General features: G+C 43.5%; 1 protein-coding gene and 2 pseudogenes across 5 annotated transcripts in view; 2 read left to right on the top strand and 1 right to left on the bottom strand.

Moving 5' to 3' along the window:
- Positions 1–2,353: 2,353 nt before the first annotated feature.
- Positions 2,354–3,912, bottom strand: LOC308422935 (stress-induced-phosphoprotein 1-like; annotated as a pseudogene). The gene has a single exon. The product of its transcript is annotated as a stress-induced-phosphoprotein 1-like (transcript).
- Positions 3,913–8,951: 5,039 nt separating this feature from the next.
- On the top strand, positions 8,952–12,020 carry LOC308422934 (sentrin-specific protease 5-like; annotated as a pseudogene). The gene is made up of 3 exons: positions 8,952–10,404; positions 11,024–11,098; positions 11,420–12,020. The product of its transcript is annotated as a sentrin-specific protease 5-like (transcript).
- Positions 12,021–17,369: 5,349 nt separating this feature from the next.
- Positions 17,370–22,054, top strand: part of LOC308422516 (sperm-associated antigen 6) — a gene marked incomplete at both ends in the record, with an annotated part of 47,563 nt that continues 42,878 nt past the window's right edge. For all 3 annotated transcript variants that reach the window (XM_080919156.1, XM_080919157.1, XM_080919155.1), the window contains 2 exons: positions 17,370–17,394; positions 17,474–17,569. In XM_080919156.1, the coding sequence (XP_080775282.1) occupies positions 17,370–17,394; positions 17,474–17,569 (121 nt within the window). The remainder of the gene's footprint in view (positions 17,395–17,473; positions 17,570–22,054) is intronic.

The raw sequence follows: 22,054 nt of genomic DNA, 5'->3' as shown, positions 1-22,054 counted from the left end.
AGGAAGCTTCGGGAGAGGAGATCTCTTCCCTGATGTCGGTGTTAAAAGCTCTTATGACAGAAGCTCTCAGACGACAGAATGATTCTTGCACACTTTTACTTTTGGACAGTCCTCCTATTAGTTTTTGAGATGGTTCAGAGTCTGACAACAGATGTTTCCTATTGGCTTGGCCAGCGGGCTTGGGAAGACCCTGTTTACATATGTGGGGGTGGGGTCCTGCTTCTGTCCCGAGCCACCTCACATCTTCACCTGCGGAGGAGGGACTTGGGGCGTGGCTGATCTGGCTGGGGTCTACATCACAGGGTGGGTGTGGGCTTCCTGGAGGGGCCTGGTTTCTCGGGAAACTAGGAAGTGCCTACCATCTCACCTTATGTTCCTGGGACTTCACTTATCTCAGCCGAGAACCAGGATATTCTTTGGAGCCTGTTGCCCCAGGCGTATGTGTGTGTGTGTGTGCTCGCTTGTGCGCTCGCTCGCATGTGCGCACGCGCACAATTCCCAAGAGTTCCTGGGTAGGTGGCTAGAAACATGCAATCCACTGGGAGCACAAAGAAGTGTAGTTAAAAACTCCCGCTACAACTCACAACAAATGTGGTCATCAAGATTTTTGTCTTCCCTCAAGTCCCTTTTCCTTTCAGGATGGAACTCCAGCCTCCCGAGATAAGGCCTTTTATTTCTACTGTAGCCTGGGGGCTCAAGGCATAGAGACTGTAGGAAGTGGCTCAGGTTGCATTTGGGTCAAGAACAGAGGTGGGGTTGGAACACAATCCAAGACATCACCTTTAACGGAGCCCATCTGTCCTGGTTGTTGCTGGTCCTGTGTGTTGCAGCTTGGTTTATCTTTGCCCCCTTTCTTCACTATCCTCAGCTCTGATTAATTTAAGTCTGGAGGTTACCAGGGTGGCCAGCAGTAGTGTGCCTTTTCCTGGTGAAATGTGAACAGATGTCTGTTCATCTCAGATGGGGAACTGTAGACTATGGTAACAATTCCACTGGAGTCTGTTCCACAGATGCTGCTGTTCTTGGCGGTTATTCCATGACATCATCTCTAACATCCTGCAGGCTCCTGCTGCAGTTAGGTTGTGCTTTCACCAAGTCTTCAAGCCTTCAGTTCTTACTCTGCCTATTCTGATTCTCAGCCTGGGGCATGAGGACTGGAGGGAATGTGGGGGGAGGTGATAAGGGAAAACTTTGACACGGAGTCCTTTCTGTTGTAAATTGATGTCTGTTTTATTTTCTGCTCCCTCAGAAGGGGTGCATGTATTCAAATGAAATTTCAATTGGTCAGATAAGGCTAGAGCCTGTGATGGCACAGTGGAAGGAAAAGATGGAGCTGAAAGTTTTAGGGGGGGAAAGAGAGAGAGAGAGAGAGAGAGAGAGAGAGAGAGAGAGAGAGAGAGAGAGAGACAGAGAGACAGAGAGAGAGAGAGACAGAGAGACAGAGAGCTAGAGAGAGGAAAAGGAAAACAACCTAGAACCAGATGGTCTGGACAAGTCTGCAAGTAGGTTAAGATTTCTTAAGTGGAATAAAAGAGTAATGTAGGGTACATTTGCCAGATCTAGGTATGTAGCCTGAATTTATAGCAAGTGAATTTTGTGTTTTTTGCATGGGCATTTTGGGATTGGAAATTTACCATTATAAATCTGACTGATATATTGCAAGTCTCTGGTGCTATCATATTATGGGGCTAAGGAGATCCGAGCTAGCAATAGCTGGTTTTCTGAAGGCTAGCCACAGGGTGTGGGTGGCCTGGGAAGTGCGGGAAGCCTGGCAGCAAGCTACCCACAGGAACCATGGGGACAGGTGAGACTCCAGTTGCAGGTGCCTAGCTGGCCATAGCATGGATTGTTTGATTTATAACTACACACTATAGATGGGGCCCAATGTGGGGCCCAAACCCGCGACCCTGAGATTAATAAGTCTCATGCTCTACCAACTGAGCTAGCTGGCCTTTTTTTTTTTTTTTTTTTTTTTAAGCCATGTTTGACTGGCTTGTTTTATTGAGGAGGGATGTGGGTAAGAACAAGTAAAGACAACTGGTACCCTAGGTTAGGAAGAATACCCTCCCCTCCCTGTATTTACCCACTGCCCCAAATAAAAAATAACTATAGAGAAGCTGCCGAGACAGTGACGGGGAGGCTGGGAGTGGGCAGGGAAGAACACTTGAAATTGAGGGCAGTAACGAAGAGACCATGTGTGTGTGCTGGTGGCACTGGATGATTCTGTCTTTCTTGTAGGCATGTATACATATAAAAATAAGCCTTTCTTCTCCCTCTGCTTAGTGCTGTTTAGCACTGTTTCAGCTTACCTTTCTTCATTGGCAAAGGGGTGGGGGAGGGGAAAAGCAAGTTATCACTGACTTGCGATCAGACCCTCAGCCATCAGCCTCTGCATCTTCTGTGCTATAACAGTTCTCTAAGTGTTTGCTCAGAACCTGGAGGTCCTTTTGCATCTGCTCCAGGATGAGCCTCATGGCTGGGTCACTCATTACCTGCTGCACCTCAGGGTCAGCCGTGGTCCAGTGCTTCACATCCTCAGGGCTGCCATGTCTGTTGTAGCGTGCCGTCATACAGCGTTGGTAGCCACGGCTGCTTCCTCACAGCTGGAGTCCTTCATGGCTTCCAGAGCAGCTGCTTTCTGTGTATAACTTTGATGAGGGTGGGCTCTAGCTGGATGCCCTCTTTACAGTCCTTGAGTGTCAGTGAAACTCCAGGAGCTTGGTGTAGCAGGTGTTGCTGTACGGTTTGGCATCTCTTGGGTTCCTTTTAATGGCTTCTGTATGGTGTTTCATGTTCTGGGGGTAGTCCCCTTTCTAGAAGCACCCATTGCCCTTGTTTTCCTCCTCCAAAGCCAAATCAGAGTTGATATAAGCTAGTTGTTCTTGTTTCTTCAGAATTTTCTCTGCCTGCTGGCACTTTTTGGGGTTTGGTGTTCTGCCAGAGACTTGTTGCAGAAATGGATAGCATCCTTGTATCTTTCTTCTTTGAAATAGGAATTGCCAATTCAAGGCATAAGCTTTGGTGATCTCCTGGTAGTCCTCTCGGTTCTCTCTGCTCACTTCCATGGCCTTCTCACAGAGCTCCCAGCATTTGTTGCAGTTGTCATTCTCAGTGCTCAGCCGTGTGGTTAGTCATGTAAGTCATGTTGGTAGGGTCCAGCTCCTTGGCCCTGTCAGACTGCTTCAGGGCCTTGTCAAAATCTTTCTTCCTGTAGGCATAATTTCCCAACTCCTTTTCTTTCAGTGCCTGTTTCTAATTCTCTGGAAGATCTTCTTCCATTGGTTCTGGCTTGGCCTCCTTTTTGGAAGGAGGTGGAGTGGGGGTGTTGTTTCTTCTTCCTCTTCATCCGTACTGCCCAGATCAACCCCAAGGAGGACACTGAGAGTAGTTGTGACCCGGGGATCTTGTAGTTTCGTGCCCAGGTCTGAAGTCTTGTTCTGCAGCTGCTCTGTAAGTTTCCTGTAGGTGCGGTCACTGACCAGTGTCCTTGTCTTGGGATCATTCTCCAACCTCGGGTACAGATTAGGCAAGTTGAAAGGATTCATGACTTTCCTCTCTGCCAGCCTGGCCTCCATGTTCTACAAGCCCTCCTTAAGCTGGGGATTATTTGCTTCATGTTTGAAACCTTCTTCATAGGTTCATTTGGCTTCTTCAAACCAGTTTAGGAATGCAAGGGCTGCTGCTTTTCTTGAATAACCCTTGCTGCAGTCAGGCTTCAGGTCAACAGTCTTGCAGCCATCCTCATAGGCCTTCTGGTAATCTTTCTTGGTGTAGGCTGCAGAGTGATTGCTATAGAGCACATGGTTCTAGTTTAACTGCCTCTGAGGAGCACTGTAAGGTATCATCAATGTTCCCAGCGCTCAGGGTCTTATTGCCGTTCTTTAACTCATTCTCCTGCTCCATAGCCTGGCCTGGAACCAAAAATAAAAAATAACCATTAATCTACTTTAACATTTATTTTAAAATTATTTTCTAGTATATTTTATTATATAGTGAGTTTTTATTATGCATGCATATATTGCTGGTTCTTAATTAGGCTAATTAAGACATTCATAAACTCACCCATTTCTTTTTGAACCTTCTCCCCGATGGTCACTTACTAGCTGCCTAGTTTCCCACGCCTATTTTAAATAAAACACACAGATCTAAAGATTGAAAGCTCATATCTACATATAAGAAAAAAAAGCATGCAATATTTGTCTTTTGGTGTCTAGTTAATCTCACTCTGGAGGATTGTTCATAGCTCCATCTGGAGACTTGAAAATGTTATTTTTAAACAGCCACATAATATTTTATTATGAAACCATAAACCGTTTTTATTATGCACTCATCCGTTGATGAGCACTTGTCCTTTTCCAGTGTCTGGCTGTTAGGAATAAAGCAGCAATCAGCATGAGAGCAGGTGCCTCTATAGGAAGATGTAGAATCCTGTGGGTATTTGCCTAAGAGTGATGTAGCTGGATTTTGTGTTAGATCTATTTCAGATTTTTAAGGAGCGCTAGTTCACCCACCACCCTGGTTTCCACAGGGCCTGTATCAGTTCACTCTCCTACCAACAGTGAATATGCAACTTCCTCTCCACATTCACACCAGCATGGGCAATCATTCGTTGCTTTTTTCTTGGCCATTCTGAATGATGAAAGATGAAATCTCAAAGTAGTTTTGATTTGCATTTCCCTGACGACTAAAGATGTAGGATATTTTAAAAGTGTTTTCTAGACATTCATGTTTCATCTTAGAAGAGCTCTCTGGTTAATTCTACCCTCCATTTTAAACTTGTGTTATTTTTCTTCCTGATGTTTTATTGAGTGCTTTGTATTTTCTACCCACCAATTCTCTATCAGATGTGTAATTGGCAAAGGTTTTTCTTCATTTGGTAGAGCGCGGCTTTACCCAAATGATGGTGTCCTTAGCTGCACAGAGGTTTTTCAGCCTCCTGGGGTTTCATTTATTGTTGTCTTAGTGCTGTGCCAGTGTTGTCCTGCTCAGCAAGTCCCCTCCTGTGCAAGGACATCAACAGGATTCCTTGCTTTCTCTTCTATCAGTTTATGCCATCAGATTCTTACATTGAGATCGTTGATCTGTTTAGAGCTGAGTTTTTACAGGTGATAAATATGGCTCTACTTTCATTATTCTATATGTTCACCTAGGGTAAAAGAATGGAAAATATATTCCAAGTAAATGGACCTAAGAAGCAAGCAGGTGTAGCCATTTTAATATCTGACAAGACTTCCAACTCTAAACTAATCAGAAGAAATAGGGAAAAACACTACATACTCATCAAAGGAAAAATCCACCAAGAGGAATTGTACCAAACACAAGGAATCCGAAGTTATAAAAGAAACATTACTACCACTTATTGATTGACCTTTACACAATAATGTAGATGACTTCAATACCCCACTTTCACCAAGACAGGTCTCCAGACAAAAACTAAACAGCCAAATGCTGGAATTAAATAAATCATAAAACATAGGCACCTAGTGGACATTTACAGAATGATTCACCCATATACTGAAGAGTTTATTGTTTTCTCTGCAGCCCATGAAGCTTTCAGTAGTCAAAATATCACTATCTGCAGATGATGTGATTGTATACTCGAGTGACTCCAAAAATTCCACCAGAGAACTCCTACAGTTGATAAACAGCTTCAGCAAAGAGGTTGGATATAAAATTAACTCAAACAAATCAGTAGCCTTTATCTACTCAAAAAATTAACAGGCTGAGAAAGAAATTAGGGAAACAACACCCTTCACAATAGTCACAAACAATATAGAATGCCTTGGTGTGATTCTAATCAAGCAAGTGAAAGATCTATATGATAAGAACTTCAAGTCTCTGAAGAAAGAAATAGAAGATCTCAGAAGATGAAAAGTTCTGTAGATTTATGTTAAGTCAATACATGATTGGACAGGGAGAGGAGGTGGGAAAAAGAAGAGGAAAAGGAAGGGGAGGAGTCAAGGAGTAAAATGGAAGAGGAGGAGTCAGAGGAGGGAAGGAGAGGAAGGAACAGGAGGAACAGGAGGACTGTTAACAGCAAGTGATAAGGGATCTCCTAGGAGGGGAATAGAGTGTAGTGGTAAATCTGCCCAAAATAAAAGGCAGCTTGTCTTCCTAATTACTGAGTCGTGTATTCCTTAAATGGGTTTATTTGGGTTGAAGAGGATATTGCAACAAAGATCTCCCATGCTCATCGACTGGCAGGATTAATATAGTAAAAATGGTCATCTTGCTGAAAGCAATTTACAGATTCAATGCAATCCCCATCAAAATTCCAACTCAATTCTTAATAAAGTTAGAAAGAGCAATTTGCAAATTCATTTGGAATAACAACACACACACACACACACACACACATACACACACACATACACGATAGTGAAAACTATTCTCAACAATAAAAGAACTTCAGGCAGAATCACCATCCCTGACCTCAAGCTGTATTATGCAATAATAAAAAAAACTTTATGGTATTGGTACAGAGACAGGAAGGTAGGTCAATGGAATAGAATTGAAGACCCAGAAATGAACCCACACACCTATGGTCACTTGACCTTTGACAAAGGAGATAAAACCATCCAGTGGAAAAAAGATAGCATTTTCAACAAATGGTGTTGGTTCAACTGGTAGTCAGCATGTAGAAGAATGCAAATTGATTCTTTCTTATCTCCTTGTACAAAGCTCAAGTCCAAGTGGATCAAGGACCTCCACATAAAACCAGATACACTAAAACTAAGAGAAAGTGGGAAAGAGCCTTGAACACATAAGCACAGGAGAAAATTTCCTGGACAGAACACCAATGGCTTATGCATAAGATCAAGAATAGACAAATGGTACCTCAAGAAATTGCAAAGCTTCTGCAAGGCAAAGGACACTGTCAAAAGGACAAACTGGCAACCAATAGATTGGGAAAGGATCTTTACCGATCCTCCATCTGATAGATGGTTAGTATCCAATATATACAAAGAACTCAAGAAGTTAAACTCTAGAGAATCAAATAATCCTATTAAAAATGGGGTACAGGGCTAAACTGATGACGAGAAGGGTTTAATGGCAGGAGCCAGATATAGATTTCTCCTCAGAGGCTTTCCCAGAGTCATATAGATACAGATGAGGATGCTTGCAGCTAAATATCAGACTGAACACAGGGACTCCAATGAAAGAGCTAGAGAAAGGACTGAAAGAGCTGAAAGGTTTGCAACCTCATGGGAAGAACAACATCATCAACCAGCCGAGGCACTGAGGTGGAGAGGGTGATTGGGAGAGGGAGCGAGTTGAGGGGAAGGCAGGAAGGGAGTGTGGGGAGGGGGAGAGAGGGGAAGGGTATAACATTTCAAATGTAAATACAGAGAATATCCAATAAAATTGAAAGAAAGAAAGAATTCTCAACTGAGGAAAATCTAATGGTTGAGAAGCACCTAAAGAAATGCTCAACATAGAGAAATGCAAATCAAAACCACCCTAAGATTCCACCTCACACCAGTCAGAATAATTAAGATGAAAACTCAACTCAGGTGACAGCAGATGCTAGTGAGGATGCAGAGAAAGAGGAACACTCCTCCACTGCTGGTGGGGTTGTACAACCACTCTGAAAATCAGTCTGGTGGTTCCTCAGAAAATTGAGTACCTAAGGACCCAGCTATACCACTCCTGGGCATATACCCAAAAGATGCTCCAACATATAACAAGGACACATGCTCCACCATGTTCATAGCAGCCTTATTTATAATAACCGGAAGCTGGAAAGAACTCAGATGTCCTTCAACAGAGGAATAGATACAGAAAATGTGGTATATTTACATAATGAAGTATTACTCAGCTATTAAAAACAATGACTTCATGGAATTCTTAGGCAAATGGATGGAACTAAAAAACATCAATCCTGAGTGAGGTAACACCATCACAAAAGAACACAGATGGTATTCACTCACTAATAAGCGGATATTAGCCTGAAAGCTCAGAATACCCAAGATACAATTCACAGATAACATGAAGCTCAAGAAGAAGGAAGACCAAAGTGTGGATGCTTCAGTCCTTCTTAGAACAGGATTCAAAGTACTCCCAGGAAGAAATAGAAAGACAAAATGTGGAGCAGGGACTGAAGGAAATACCATCCAGAGACTGTCCCACCTGGGGATCCAGCCCATATACAAAGTAATTTTTTTGCCACAGTTTATAGTCATATTAGTAGTTTAATTTGTATGCATATCATAATCATGTCACTTTTAAAAATTAATTAACTTATTCACTTTACATTTCAATTATCTTCCTCCTCCCAGACCCTCTCACACAGCTCCTCCCCCATCTCCTCCTCTGAGGGGGTGGGGCCTCCCTGGGTATAACCCCAACCTGGAACATTAAGTCTCTGCCGGGCTCTCCCACTGAGGCAAGACAAGACAACCTAGTTAAAGGAGCAGACTCCACAGACATACAACAGCCTTAGGGACAGCCCCCGCCCCAGTTGTTGGGGGGCCCACATGAAGACACCTGCTGCACGTGTGCAGGGGGCCTAAGTCCAACCCACACATGCTCTTTGGTGTGTGGTTCAGTTTCTGGGAACTTCCAAGGGCTGTTGGTCTTCCCGTGGAGTTTCTATCCTCTTCAGGGCCCTCAGTCCTTCCCTCAACTCTTCTATGAGAGTCCCCAGGCTTCATCCAATCTTTGGCCGTGGGTCTCTGCATCTGTTTTAGTCAGCTGCTGGGTGGAGCCTCTCGGAGGACCGTCATGCCGAACTCTTGTCTGCAAGTGTAACAGAGTATCATTAATGGTGTCAGGGACTGGGTGTTGTGCTGCCTCTGGGAGGAAGCCTGCTGGAGCCTGGGTCGCTGGCCTGGCTTCTCTGGGCGTGGGCGTAGGTGAGGGCTACGCAGCTGTCCCTGCAGCGTTCCTCCAGGCAGACAGAAGGTTGGGTGCGGGAAGCAAAGAATGTAGTACATCCAGTTCTCATATACATGGGGGGGGGGGGGAACCAACAACAGAGGAAAATTCTATGGAAGAAAGGAACTCACTTAGCCTTTTCTGAGAAATGGAATGCGGGGCTCAGAAGCTTTAAGAAACTCTATTTTCCCCCAAACTGTACTTTCCGAAAGCTAAGCTGGGAAGGCCAGTTGTTTGGCACAGGCAGTTGAAGCATTTCCAGTGTAGTAAGAAGGGTCTTCACATCCAGAAAACATGGATCCAGGATGTACCACTTTATTCAAAGAAAAAGTCTGGAGTGGCTACTCAAACTGTTAGCACTTTGTACGCCAAAGTGAAAAGAAAGGGCACTAAGCACTTCATTTCTTCCTCACGGAGTCTCCTGAGACTCCAAGCAGAAAAATTACTGCCTTCAGCAAAGAACTTGGACCATGAGTACTGCAGAGAGAAAAGCCCTCTGAAGGCAGTTACTGTTTGAGGAGAGTCAAAGTCCAAGCGACAGTGGCAAGACTGTGGTCTTGAACAAACACAGAAAGCGAGTTTGTTATGACTGCTACGAAGGGCTAGAGCACCACAGGAGCAGGAGACCCCTGATTTCAAAAAAGTTCCAACTTTACCAACATGGAAGAGTCTAAGTGTCTCTTAGGACGTAAGAGAAATTATCCATGATTAGATTTCCGTATAGGATTTTCAGATCCCAGCACTTCAAAACAAAAAGCAGAGTTTGTGAGCTGAGAAAAGCCCAGGGAGGCTGGGTGCAGAAGGTCACAGGGGACCATCAAGAGAACCTCGGGGATCACAACACTGAGGGTGGCAACTGCAGCCCAGTCCCTTCCCTAGAACCTAAAGACCCTTGTCCCTGTCAGCCATACTTTCCAGACATGGACAGCAGTGCTGTGGTGAAGGGGAAAAACTGTCACCTGCCTGATGGCCACACTAAAGAAGGCTCTGTCCTGGACAAGGAGCATGGTTTGTATGAAGCATTCCCTGACCAGCAGAATGGCAGTGCCACATACACTTGGGACCAGTCATCCTCTTCTCCCAAGTGGGAGTGTACAGAGCAAATTCATGAACTCCCTCTAATGGAACATCCTTCTAGTGACAAGTGCACTCTGGAAACTGAAAGAGCACTTATGACTCTGGGTCAGGAAAGCGGGACAAGTACCGTCGGTGACGATGGAGTGACGCTGTCAGTGTCTGGCGCAGACACATCTGTGAGTAGTGTACATGGGCCTGTGTCTGAGGAGCCTGCTTAGACCCAGAACTTCCAGATGGCGGAGGATGGGTCTCTCAAGCAGAACATTCTTAGTTCTAAGCTGCTGGGCCACCCTTACTGTAAAGGTCCACTGGATGCTCCCTTGGTGTGCAGTGAACTCAAAGTGGAAAACCAAATGGCAAGAGGAGCCAGCCAGCGGTTCCAGTGGATGATGAGCAGCTCTCAACCTGCCTTTCTGGATTCCTAGATGAAAAAGGATGGAAGTTGTTGCAGTAAATATTAAAAAAGAATGTAGGGTTTATCTCTTTATTGACCCTGGGGTCTCACTCCTCAGGCCCGACCCTGATACGGAGCCCCGCACACCTCTGGTGCCTGGTCCAAGCCACCAGCCCAACTTGTCTGCACAACTCCCTTCCCTGGCGGTTTTCTGCTGCTGGTTCTCTGCTTCTGTCCTGGGTTGTTTCTCTACCCCAAAATCCCACATAAATTCAACTCTACAGCCTGATAGCTTTTCATACAGGTTTATATATTTAATTCTCAATTTATAAACCCTCTACACAACAAGATTACATCAAGTAGACAAAGATACAAATTGCCCTTCTATATGAGATATTAGACCTATAAAATCCTTAATGTTCATAGCTATTTAACACCAATCAATATCACCTGGGTCTAGCTGCTCCTTGGGAAGCTCCACGTTGCCACGACTTTCACCCTCTGTCCTCCGACCTCCTCAGCCCTCTCCACCTCCCTCGCCCCGCCCAGTCACTGGCTTTGCTTTATTTTACTAATTAAAATGGGAAGGTTCAGTTGGAGTCATATAACTAGGCAGCCCTTCTTGGGGAAATGGAATTAACATTAAAATATGAACAGCTTCAGGACAATCTACAGGAAGTGAAAAAACTCTGTGAAAAAGATGTCCTTGGGAGATTAAAAGATGTCTTTAATGAAGACTTTTCTAATAGTGTAGCGATCGCCTATCTTGCCGGCAAGGAAGACGCGCCACAACAGGATCCTTCTACAGGCGTTTATTGCGGGTTTGATTACAGTGGTGAAAGACCCCCCGAGCCCAGAAACCAGCCCTCCTTATATATGCTTAGGAGGACTGTGTCGCCACCTGATTGGTGCATTCTGTGCGCCCTAATTAGCATACTCGGAGTCAGCATGAGTCAGCAAAACAGGCACGTGTGCATGCGCACTTAGGTTGTTTATCTCAAAACTGGCCACCCTCCCTTCAGGCTGGGTGCCATCTTGTAATGGCAGATGCGGTGGCTTCCCACATAATAGAAAACCATTTATCAATAGGGAAGTAACAGACATCAGAAGCGCAACTTCGGAATCGTCTACAATAAGCACGTGCTGGACAGGGATGATCGGGCAACCTTGGATGGTCAGCATTGGCTGAATGACCAGGTTGTTAATATGGATGGTGAGCTGACTGGATGCAGGCCAGACAAAGTCCACTCCTTCAACAGCTTTTCCATCGACAGCGCTAACCAAAGGCTATAGCGGAGTTGAGATGGACTGAGAAGGTGGACTTGTTTAGAGAGTCTTCTGTTGATTCCCACCCACCCAAGGTCCACTGGTCTCTCGTTACTGTAACACTCTCCAGCCGGATTATCTCATTTTATGATTCCCAAGGCATGCATTTTACATGTTGTGCAGAGAACATAAGGAAGTATTTGCTGACTGAAGCCTGAGGGAAGAACAGACCTGGATTTCTTCAGGGTTGGCAGACTACAGTTACAAAGTGTACTCCACAACAGGAAAATGACAGGGACTGTGGAGACTGTGCCTCGCCCTAGAGCAGCCTTTCCAGGCTTCTTGGAAAGACATGACTCGAGTGTGGAAAAGGATCTGTAAGGAGCCGTGTGAGTGTGGCTCCTGAGCTGACCCTCAGTCATCAGCGACTCCAGCAGGCGCCATGTTGGAGCAGATGGTTTGTTACTGAATCTCCAAACACTGGATCTTCACAGAAACTTCAGATTGGTGGTATTGGGCCACTTACTGTTACCTCAGATTTATTTTTGTCCTTCATTTCTCCTGCTATCATGTACTTTAAAAAAATGTTCAATTTAGTTTCATTTTTAACTTTATGGATTCTATACATCCCTCCCATATTTAATATTTATTATCCAAATGCATGCACATAGACAGAGCATGCAGTAAAGAGTAGTAAAAAAAGAAAGCCTAGATGATTTTGTGCAGCTTTTGAAACATAGTTAGATGTGAATGGAATAATGGTTTAAAAATTAGCCCCAGAACCTAAAAATGGAAGATGTTTTTGATACAGTATAGCTCAGGATGGATGTTTGCTATGGCATAATGGGTAGCTAGCAGCGCTGTGAAAAGCCGGTCATGTTTCACTTATACTTAGGCCTTTTGCTGACATCCCTCAGAGAATCTCCAGCACGAGACACATGCCTTCCGAAGGCCAGAGGGGCTGTTCTGCTTATGGACACGGTGCTTGCAAGCACAGTGCTGACCTGAGGAGAGTTAAGGTATGAGGAGGAAAAAGTCCTTGGGTGCCAGTTACCTTATTATTAAAAAGGCAGGGGAGGGGTTGTTTTGGTTTGTTTTGAGACAGTCTCACTATGTAGCCCAAGCTGTCCTGGAGCTCACAGGGGCTAGGCTGGCCTCAAACTCAAGCTAAACCTGTCTCTGTCTCCCCAGTGCTGGAATATAGCTACAATACACCCTACAGCAAGAGTCCCATTTTGGTCTTAAGAATTATAATATATAGAATAAATTTCATAAAGGCTTTTCCTGAGACATTAAATTTTCTTGGATTTTTTTTTTCTGGGTTTGACTTGAGAAAAAACTTAGCATCTGTCAAACTCACAGTTAAATAAATGAGAATTTGGCTTTTCACGGAAGTAATTTGCTAATTATCACCTCTCTGTGTTGCTGCCCATGTACTCCAAGGCATTTAAGACTTACCAAAAGTGTTCCTACCTCAAGGCATATAAAATACAAATGCTCAAAAGTTAAAAAGAAAATAGTGTCAGGGATCGGTGCTTCCCATGAGCTGGGCCAGTCATTGGTTGGACATTCCCTCAGTCTCTGCTCCATCCCCCGTCTCTGCGGTTTCAGAAAGGATATAATTTGGGTAGAAAGTTTTGTGGGTGGGTTGGTGTCCCTGTTGCTCCACTGGGTTCCTGGCTGGCTACAGGAGGTGACCTTTTCAGGTTCCATATCTGCGCTGCTGAGAGTCTCAGCTAAGGTCTCCCCCATCAATCCTTGGGCAGATTGCGCCTCCCAGGTGTCTGGCCCCACCCCCACCCCACCAGCTGCAGATTTCCATTCATTCTTCTGGCCCTCTGGGCCCCTCCCCTGTCTTTCCCCACACCTGATCCTGAACCCCTAACCCTGTTCTCCTCCCCATCCTCTCTCACACCCAATTCCCTCCCTCCATCTGCCTCTTATGACTATTTTGTTTCCCCTTCAAATGTGATTCAATCATCCTTGCTTAAACCTTCCCTCTTGCTTAGCTTCTTGGGGTCTATGGAGCGTAGCATGGTTATCCTGTACTTTATGGCTGATATCCACGTATAGGTGAATACATACCATGCATGTCCTTTTGGGATTGGGTTACCTCACTCCGTATGATAGTCTCAATTTCTATCCATTTGCCTGAAAAATTCATGATGTCTTTATTTTTAATAGCTAAATAGTACTCCATTGTGTAGATGTACCACATTTTCTTTGTCTCTTCTTTAGTTGAGGGACATCTAGGTTGTTTCCAGTTTCTGGCGATTACCAATAAAGCTGCTTAGAACACAGTTGAGCAAGACTCCCTGTGGTATAGTGGGAAATCATTTGGGTATATGCCCAGGAATGGTAAAGTTGTGTCTTGAGGTAGAACTATTCCTGGTTTTCTGAGAGATCCCCAAATTGACTTCTGGAGTGCTTCTACAGGTTTGCACTCCGAACAGTGATGGAGGGGTGTTCCTCTTGCTCCACATCTTCTCCAGCAAGTGCTGTCACTTGAGATTTTAATCTTTGTCATTCTGACTGGTGTAAGATGGAATCTCAAGGTCTTTTGGATTTGTATTTCCCTGGTAACTAAGGACACAATCTTTCATTACATGCTTCTCAGTCATTTGAGACTCCTCTGCTGAGAATTCTCAAATGTCTGTACCCCATTTTAAATTGGGTTATTTGGCTTCTTGGTGTCCAATTTTCTGGATTCTTTATATATTTTGGATATTCGCTTTCTGTCAGCTGTAGGGATGGTGAAGATTCTTTCTGTTGGCTGTCATTTTGTCCCACTGACAGTGTCCTCTTTTTTCTTCTTCTGAACTTTAAAATCTTTACATTTAGAAGGGCTAGTAAAATGGTTCAGTGGACAAAAGCATCTGCTGTCAAGCCTGAGGACCTGCATTTGATCCCTGGACCACAGAGTCGGAGACAACTGACTCAGGAAAGTTGTTCTCTGACCTCCACATGGCTGGGTATGTACACACACACACACACACACACACACACACACACACACACACACACACACACACAGAGAGAGAGAGAGAGAGAGAGAGAGAGAGAGAGACAGAAGACACACACATAGACACACACAGACACACACACACAGACACACACCCAGAGACACATACAGACACACACACACACACACACACACACACAGATAGATACATACACACACACATAGACACACACAGACACAAACGTAGAAATACATACACACAGAGACACACACAGACACACACACAGAGAAACCAACCAACAAACAAACAACAAATGTACTAAAGTTAAAAAAGAAATCTAGACTAAACAGCAAAAATTTGATTGTTTTGAGATGGTCTCATGTAGCTCTGGATAACTTTGAACTCACCAAAGGTGATGATTGTGTGGGTAGTTTTATGTGTCTCTCAGTGACTGGCTGTTACCTGACAGTGTAAGTTCAAATAAAACTTTTTCTCCCCAAGTTGCTTTTGGTCATGGTGTTTCATCACCGCAACAGAAAACCTTGTCAAGTTTGAACTTAGAATTTTCAGCTCTCTAGCTCCCTCTGCTGGCAGCATGTAGGTCACTGCAGTTTTTCAGAAATGAAGCAGGCCCCCAGAGCATGTTTTATCAGGAGCAATAAATACATTTAACCCACGGTAATGGCATGTTCAGGATCTGTAACTTAAAATCATTTGCATGCCATTTGGACGTATGTTTTCAAACTCTGTAGCCACAAGTATTGTGTTTATAGTATTAGATCTTCCCCGACCCCCATAGCAGGGACAACAGTTTAGAAGAACAGCTTGTTTAAAGACAGAAGTAAAACCATAGGGCCTTTGAGAATTTGTTTATTTAGTTTTTATTTTTAAGACGGGGTTTCCCTGTGTCACAGCCCTGGTTGTCCTGGAACTCACAGTGATTCACCTGCCTCTGACTAAAGGCCAGCTACCATGCTCAGCTAAGGACCTTTTAGTTTTAAGTGGATTTCTTTTTTATAATGCAACAAGAGACTGAAAATAAAATTATGAAACTCGTCTGCAATTTTAATTCTTTACTCCTATGTCTCTAAATGGGGCCATCCAACGACGTTTATTTTAAAGAGTCTGGTGAGGAAATGTAATCTCACGGTGAAACTTATTCCTTAGAGTCACGCAAAGGTCTAGTGTCAGCATGTGAACTTCAGAATTGGAAGATAGGGAGCATTTCTGTGGAGCCCTGGCTGGGAAAAAGGACACTGTCATCTCTCTAGCCGTCAGCATCTGGCAGCACCATCAAACACCAGCACTTCAGCAGGAGAGCTCAGATATGGGGGAGATCTTTAAAAATTATTGTAGGGCTGGAGAGATGGCTCAGTGGTTAAGAGCACTGACTGCTCTTCTAGAGGTCCTGAGTTCAAATCCCAGAAACCACACGGTGGCTCACAACCATCTGTAATGAGATCTGATGCCCTCTTCTGGTGTGTCCGAAGACAGCTACAGTGTACTTATATAAATAAAATAAATCTCTAAAACATTTACTGAGAACCAGATAAACATGAACGTCCTCTTTATTGGGTTTGCTGTCTTGCCAGCACTGTGCAGTGGGCACTATCTGCGTAGTTGGCATCCTGTGAAGCTGTCGGTCAGACAGATAAAGTAGATACACATTACTGAAATATTTGCTCGCTCTCAAAAAAGAAGCTAGAAACCAGTAGTGGAGTAAGTGTAATGCATAGACTGTTCAAACTCTCTCAAGAGTTGTTCTGCTTAACAAGGGATAGAGGCACTCAGGAGGCAGAGGCAGGCAGATCTCCCTGAGTTCAAAGCCAGCCAAGCTCACACAGTGAATTCCAGGGCATTCATGGCTATGTAGAGAGAGACTGTCTCAAACACCCATCCAGGCACCACACCCACACCACCCTCCCCACCCCGGCTCTTCTACTGTGCATGCAAGGAACATACACAAACGCCTTTTTGTTTAAAGTACATTTAGCCTGAAATATGTCTGAAAGTTGATCTCATTCCTACAAGGCCAGTTTAAGACACAGTGTGAGGGACTACTGTATCTGGCTTAAATATCGTTACACTAAAAGATTGTTACAGTTTGTACTCCTATGAATTTTTTAAAGAATACCGCTTTCAGTAATGAGAAAAAGAAACCGGGCTTTTCTACGCTCAAGATTTAGTCCCCATTTTGGAAATGTCACTTAGCCACAAAAGGAAGCTAGACTTTAAAACAAAATATCCAAGAAAATGCAGATCACAAAGTTGTTATTACACCCTGGAATGTAGGATATTAATTATATTGTTTGTTCTTCTGCTTAAGTGTAATTAATTATACGGTTGTTGTGAGTTTTCAGAGATCCGGAAATCAAAAATGTCCTATGTGTCAGAGATAACACCAGGAACAAAACCCTGTGTTAGGGTTGTCTTGACAGTACTGTATCGACTGGATTTAAGTGGTGGTTATGTGTTGGTTGTTCTTGACTGTGTGAAGTGTCACACCAGCCACTCTGTGTCCGTGTGTCACCATGTCTTCTGACAGTCGCCCGCCCCCATAAGATACCCTCTGCACCCCAGGCGGCTGCGGGGTGGTGAGCGGGCGGTAGAGTGTGTACCAGCCTCCCGCGCCCTGGCCGTGACGTCACGACCTTTGTCGGCGGTTGCATCCGGTCGCGGTCCGTTGCCCCGGAGACGTATACACAGAGGAACGGATCCCAGTGCCCGCCTAGCGGTGGCGGAGGTCCTGGTATCTGCCGACCACCAGCACCCGGAGAAGCGGGTGCGGCGCCATGAGCCAGCGCCAGGTGCTGCAAGGTATGGCAAAGGCGGGCGGGCACTCGGGAGGGTTGGCGCCTCGGGCCACAGGGCACCTCCACTGAGTCTTTCTCCTCAGTCTTCGAGCAGTACCAGAAAGCCCGGACGCAGTTCGTGCAGATGGTGGCGGAGCTGGCGACCAGACCCCAAAACATCGAAACGCTGCAGAATGCAGGTGAGTCTGCACCCCGCGCGTTGTCCTACTGTCTCAGCTGCTGGCTCTGACAGCCACTAACCTCGCTGTCCCTACCTTTCCACGCCCCTCTCCCACCTGCCACCCACCCCGGACCCTGGCCCCCTCTGTCCCCTGACGCCTCAGCTGCTGTCCACTTGGGTTCCTTACCCGCTGAGGTTTTGTTCGTTCGTTTGTTTTGTTTTGCTATTGTTTTTGTGACCGTGTGCCAGGTGAGTCAGAGGAGGCAGCTCCTGAGCTTCTGTACAATTTCCAGTCCCCTGGCCGGGGGGGTGGGGGAGTGCGGGGGGGCAGGGGGTCTCATTGGGTGAAGTCAAGAGGTAAAATGGTTCGGTGTCTATTTTCACTTTCACTGAAATCAGACAGGTTGTCAGGGTCATTCAAAGCAGTGCAGATTGCCTGGAAGTGTTTAGCATAGATCTCACTCTCCCTATTTAGATCCATTTTATCCACAGGTTGTGAGAAAGGGAATGCAGTATGTATGTTCTATTTAGCATTAGCATTTTTAGTCCCTAATTTTTCTCCACCTTGGCCATTTGTAGATCTGTGTTGGTCGCTATCTACCGTGTTGGTCACTAGATTCTCTGATGAATGTTGAGAGATGCATTAGTCTATGGATATAATGAAAGCCACTAGGAGTTGGTTTAATATTATGTGTATTTAGCAGAATAGTAGTAGTAAGTTTTCTCCAAAGGTCAAGTTATCAGTCCAGTAGCAATACTACATTATTCTTCAACACACAGAACTCTCCTACACTACATCACAACTTTCCATCCATCCTTATCAACTCCCATACTCTAGGCTTGGACCAGGAAACAATTCTGTGTATCAGGCTAGTATCTTCTGGCACCTGGCTTTATTCCTCTCAAGTCATTTCCAGACTGTAGGCCCGACATACTCCCACATCCTTTTCCCAGCCTGTTCTATCAGAAAATATGAACTAATGAAAGACGTCCACATTCTCAGAACTCATTGCAAAAATACCAACGACATGAAAGCCTGTCTCTTCTCTACAAAACCTACCCATCCTGTAGAATTGTTTGCCCATGAGAGTTGCCTAAATTAACCCCAGGACATGGAATGTAAAAGAACAATCATAAACTTCATCAAAGAATTTAAAGAGTTTAAAGGAGACACAAAGAGACAGCTCAATGAAACCAAGGAGGAAGATTAAGATAATAAATGCCCGAGTGATGCTCAAGGAAATAACAAATATGAGGCTGATAGAAATAACAAAGATGACTCAGGGCTTCATAATAGAAGTCAATAAGGAGATAGAAATACTGGAGAAAATGCTAGATGAAATACAGAGGGAATTAGAAAACACTACAATTCAACTAGAAAATCCAAAGGAAAGCATTAACCAGAATATATCAAGCATAAGAAAGAATATCAGGATAAAATAGGGGATCCGAACAAAAGAAGTAAGGAGTATGAAAAAAATTAAAATACACCAGAAAGTGACATACAAGAAATGTGGGACATCATAAAAAACAAGACAAAACAAAATCTTTGAATTATAGGCATAGATAAGGGAAAAGAATCCTGAGCTAATGGTATAGACCAAGACTTATATATAGATCAACAAGATCGTAGAAGATAACTTCCTCAAATCCAGGAAAGACACACCCATACAGCTACAAGAAGCACAGAGAACATCAAATAAACAAGACCAAAAACATCCCCGCTGCATATCATAGTTAAAAAACTAAGCACACATACCAGAGAAAGTGTATTGAAAGTTGCAAGAGAAAAACACAAGTCACATACAAAAGAAAACCCATGAGATCACAGCTGATTTCTTAATAGAAACTTTGAAAGTCAGAAGAGCCTGGAGCAATGCATCCCCAGTCCTAAAAGATTATGATGGCCACTCTAGACTAATATTCTCTGCAAAAGCTATCTGTCGAAGGAGTAAGTACATCTCTATGATATAAACATCCGAAAAGGCTTATATCCAACACAAACAACATTATTTTGGGCTGAAGAGAGAAGTGAGCATAGAAGAGGCCACTGAAAGAAACATAAAGCTGTAATTATTAAAATGCAAAGTAACATGAAGAATAGCACAAAAATCAACAACACATTGACAACAATTAGCACGTGTATTTCAATAGTACCTTTAAATAACAATGGTCTCAATTCTCACAGATACAGACTGAAAAGATCGAGGAACAAAATCCTTCTATTTTGCTGCCTACAGGGAAGACGTCTTAGCTTTAGAGATAAGCACTACCTTGGAGTAAAAAGAAAGACAAAAGAACTCTAATCAGATGGGACCAGGAAGCAAGCGAAATAGACTTCAAACAAACTAACCAGAAGAGATAAGGAAGGTCCCCACTCTAGTCATAGAAACCAGGAACTGCTGCCACTCAGTGAAAATGGAAACTTGCAGCCAGCCTCGGGAGCACACTGAAGGCGCAGGGAGACACACAGCTCTAAGTGTCCACATTAAAAACTAGTGAGAACACAAGTGAATAGTCTAATGATGTTATAAAAATTTGAAAAAAAGTGAACAAACCAAATCCAAACCCAGTAAGAAATAATAAAAAGCAGAGCAGAAATCAGTGAGATCAAAACAAGGAAAACAGCATACACAGGGAAAATCAACAAATCTAAGAGCTGTTTTTTGGGAAGATTAAAAAAAATTAACAGATTCTTGGTTCAACTAAGGAACCAGGATTGACATGATTCGAATCCGAAATGAACCGGGAAGCATTGCAACAGATGCTGAAGAAATGCAGAATTATCAGGGACTGTGTTAAAAGTCAAACTCCACTAAGTTGGAGAACCTAATAACTAATAAGAAGTCAACAACCTCAAGAGATCTCTAACAAACAAGATCAAAACAGTAATAAAAAACTTTCTAGCTAGAAACATTAACAGGGTTAGATGGGCTAGCAGCAGAAGTCTAATGGATCGTCATAGGATTTATATACAGTCCTCCTTAAATGATTTTTAAAATATTGAAATAGAGCACTACCAGATTCCTTTTATGAAACCAGTATCTCTGTAATACCAATACCAAGTAAATACACAACACAACACAATACACACACACACACAAACCATAGATAAATATCTAAGATGGACATATACTCAAATATGCTTAATCAAATATTTGCAAACACAACAAACAACAAAAGATTATTTACAATGACCAAGTTAAGTTTATCCCTGAAATGCAGAGACAGTCCAACTTGTGCAAGTCAATAAATGTAATAAATTACATAAAACTGGGCTAAAGAAAGAAAATTACATAATCATCTTAATAGATGCAAAAGAAAGCATTTAACAAAATTCAATATATCTTCATGATAAAAGTCCTATAGAATTTAGGACTAGAGGGAACAAACTTCAACACAATAAAAGCAACATATGAGAAACCCACAGCCAACATCCTAAACAGAGAAAGGTTGGCGTAATGCTACAGAAGTCAGGAGCAAGACAGGGATGTCTTCTGTCCCCACCCCTCTTCCCTGGCTGGAGCAGGAGCAGTGGGGACAAACGAAAGGGAGTAAGAAGTAAAGCTATCACTCTTCTCAGACGGCTCTTCACTCACCAGAGATCCCAAAGTCCATCAGAAGAATTCTAGATGCAATACACAAACGTATTGGCAGTGCTGGAGGATCCAGAGTCAACTTGCACAGATCAATAGTTTTTTGTTTTTGTTTTTTTTTTTTTTTTTGTGCATCAACAACAGACATACAAAGGAGACGACCATGGGCACGCTCCCATTTACAATAGCCTCAAAAATAACCAGATGTCCGGGTTTCTAAAAGAAAACCTTAAACCACCAAAGAAACAAAGACACTAGAAAATGGAGACATCCCATGTTCATATAGTTATAGAATTAATATTGTGAAAATGGCCATTTTGTTAAAATCTATTTACAGATTCAGTACCATTCCAATCAAAGTCCCCAACTCATTTTTCACAGAAATGCAAAAATAAAAGCTATCTTAGAATTCACATGGAACCACAAAAAACCGTGATAGTCAAAACAATCCAGAGTGAAAAGAACAGTATTGGAGGGATTACCACTCCTGAACGTAAGGTACCTTATCGACCCACAGTAATAAGAACAACATTGCCTCGGTACAAAGATAGACATGCAGAGTAGTGGAACAAATGCTAAATCCTGAAGCTCAGAAAAGAAAGCATCTTCAACAAATGGTGCTGGGGAAGCTGGATGCCTACATGCAGAAGAACGAAATTAGAGCTTTATCTTTCACTTGCATAAAAGTCATTTCCAAATGGATCAGATGTGAAGCAGGAGACAAACACTGAAGTGTCTAAGAGAAAACGCAGGCTGCTCTCTACATGCTGTGGGTGCAGGGAAGACATCTTAATCTGTTCAAGGACTGATAAGTGAGACCTCATAAAATGAGACTGTGCAGGCGAACAACAGTCAAACAACTGAAGAGGAAGTCCATGAATGGGAGAGTACCCTTGGCAGGCACATAC

The sequence above is a fragment of the Micromys minutus genome (genome assembly GCF_963924665.1).
Source record: "Micromys minutus genome assembly, chromosome: 7".
Taxonomy (NCBI): Eukaryota; Metazoa; Chordata; class Mammalia; order Rodentia; family Muridae; genus Micromys; species Micromys minutus.
Note: the sequence above shows the minus strand (reverse complement) of the source record. Positions and strands in the feature narration are given on the sequence as shown.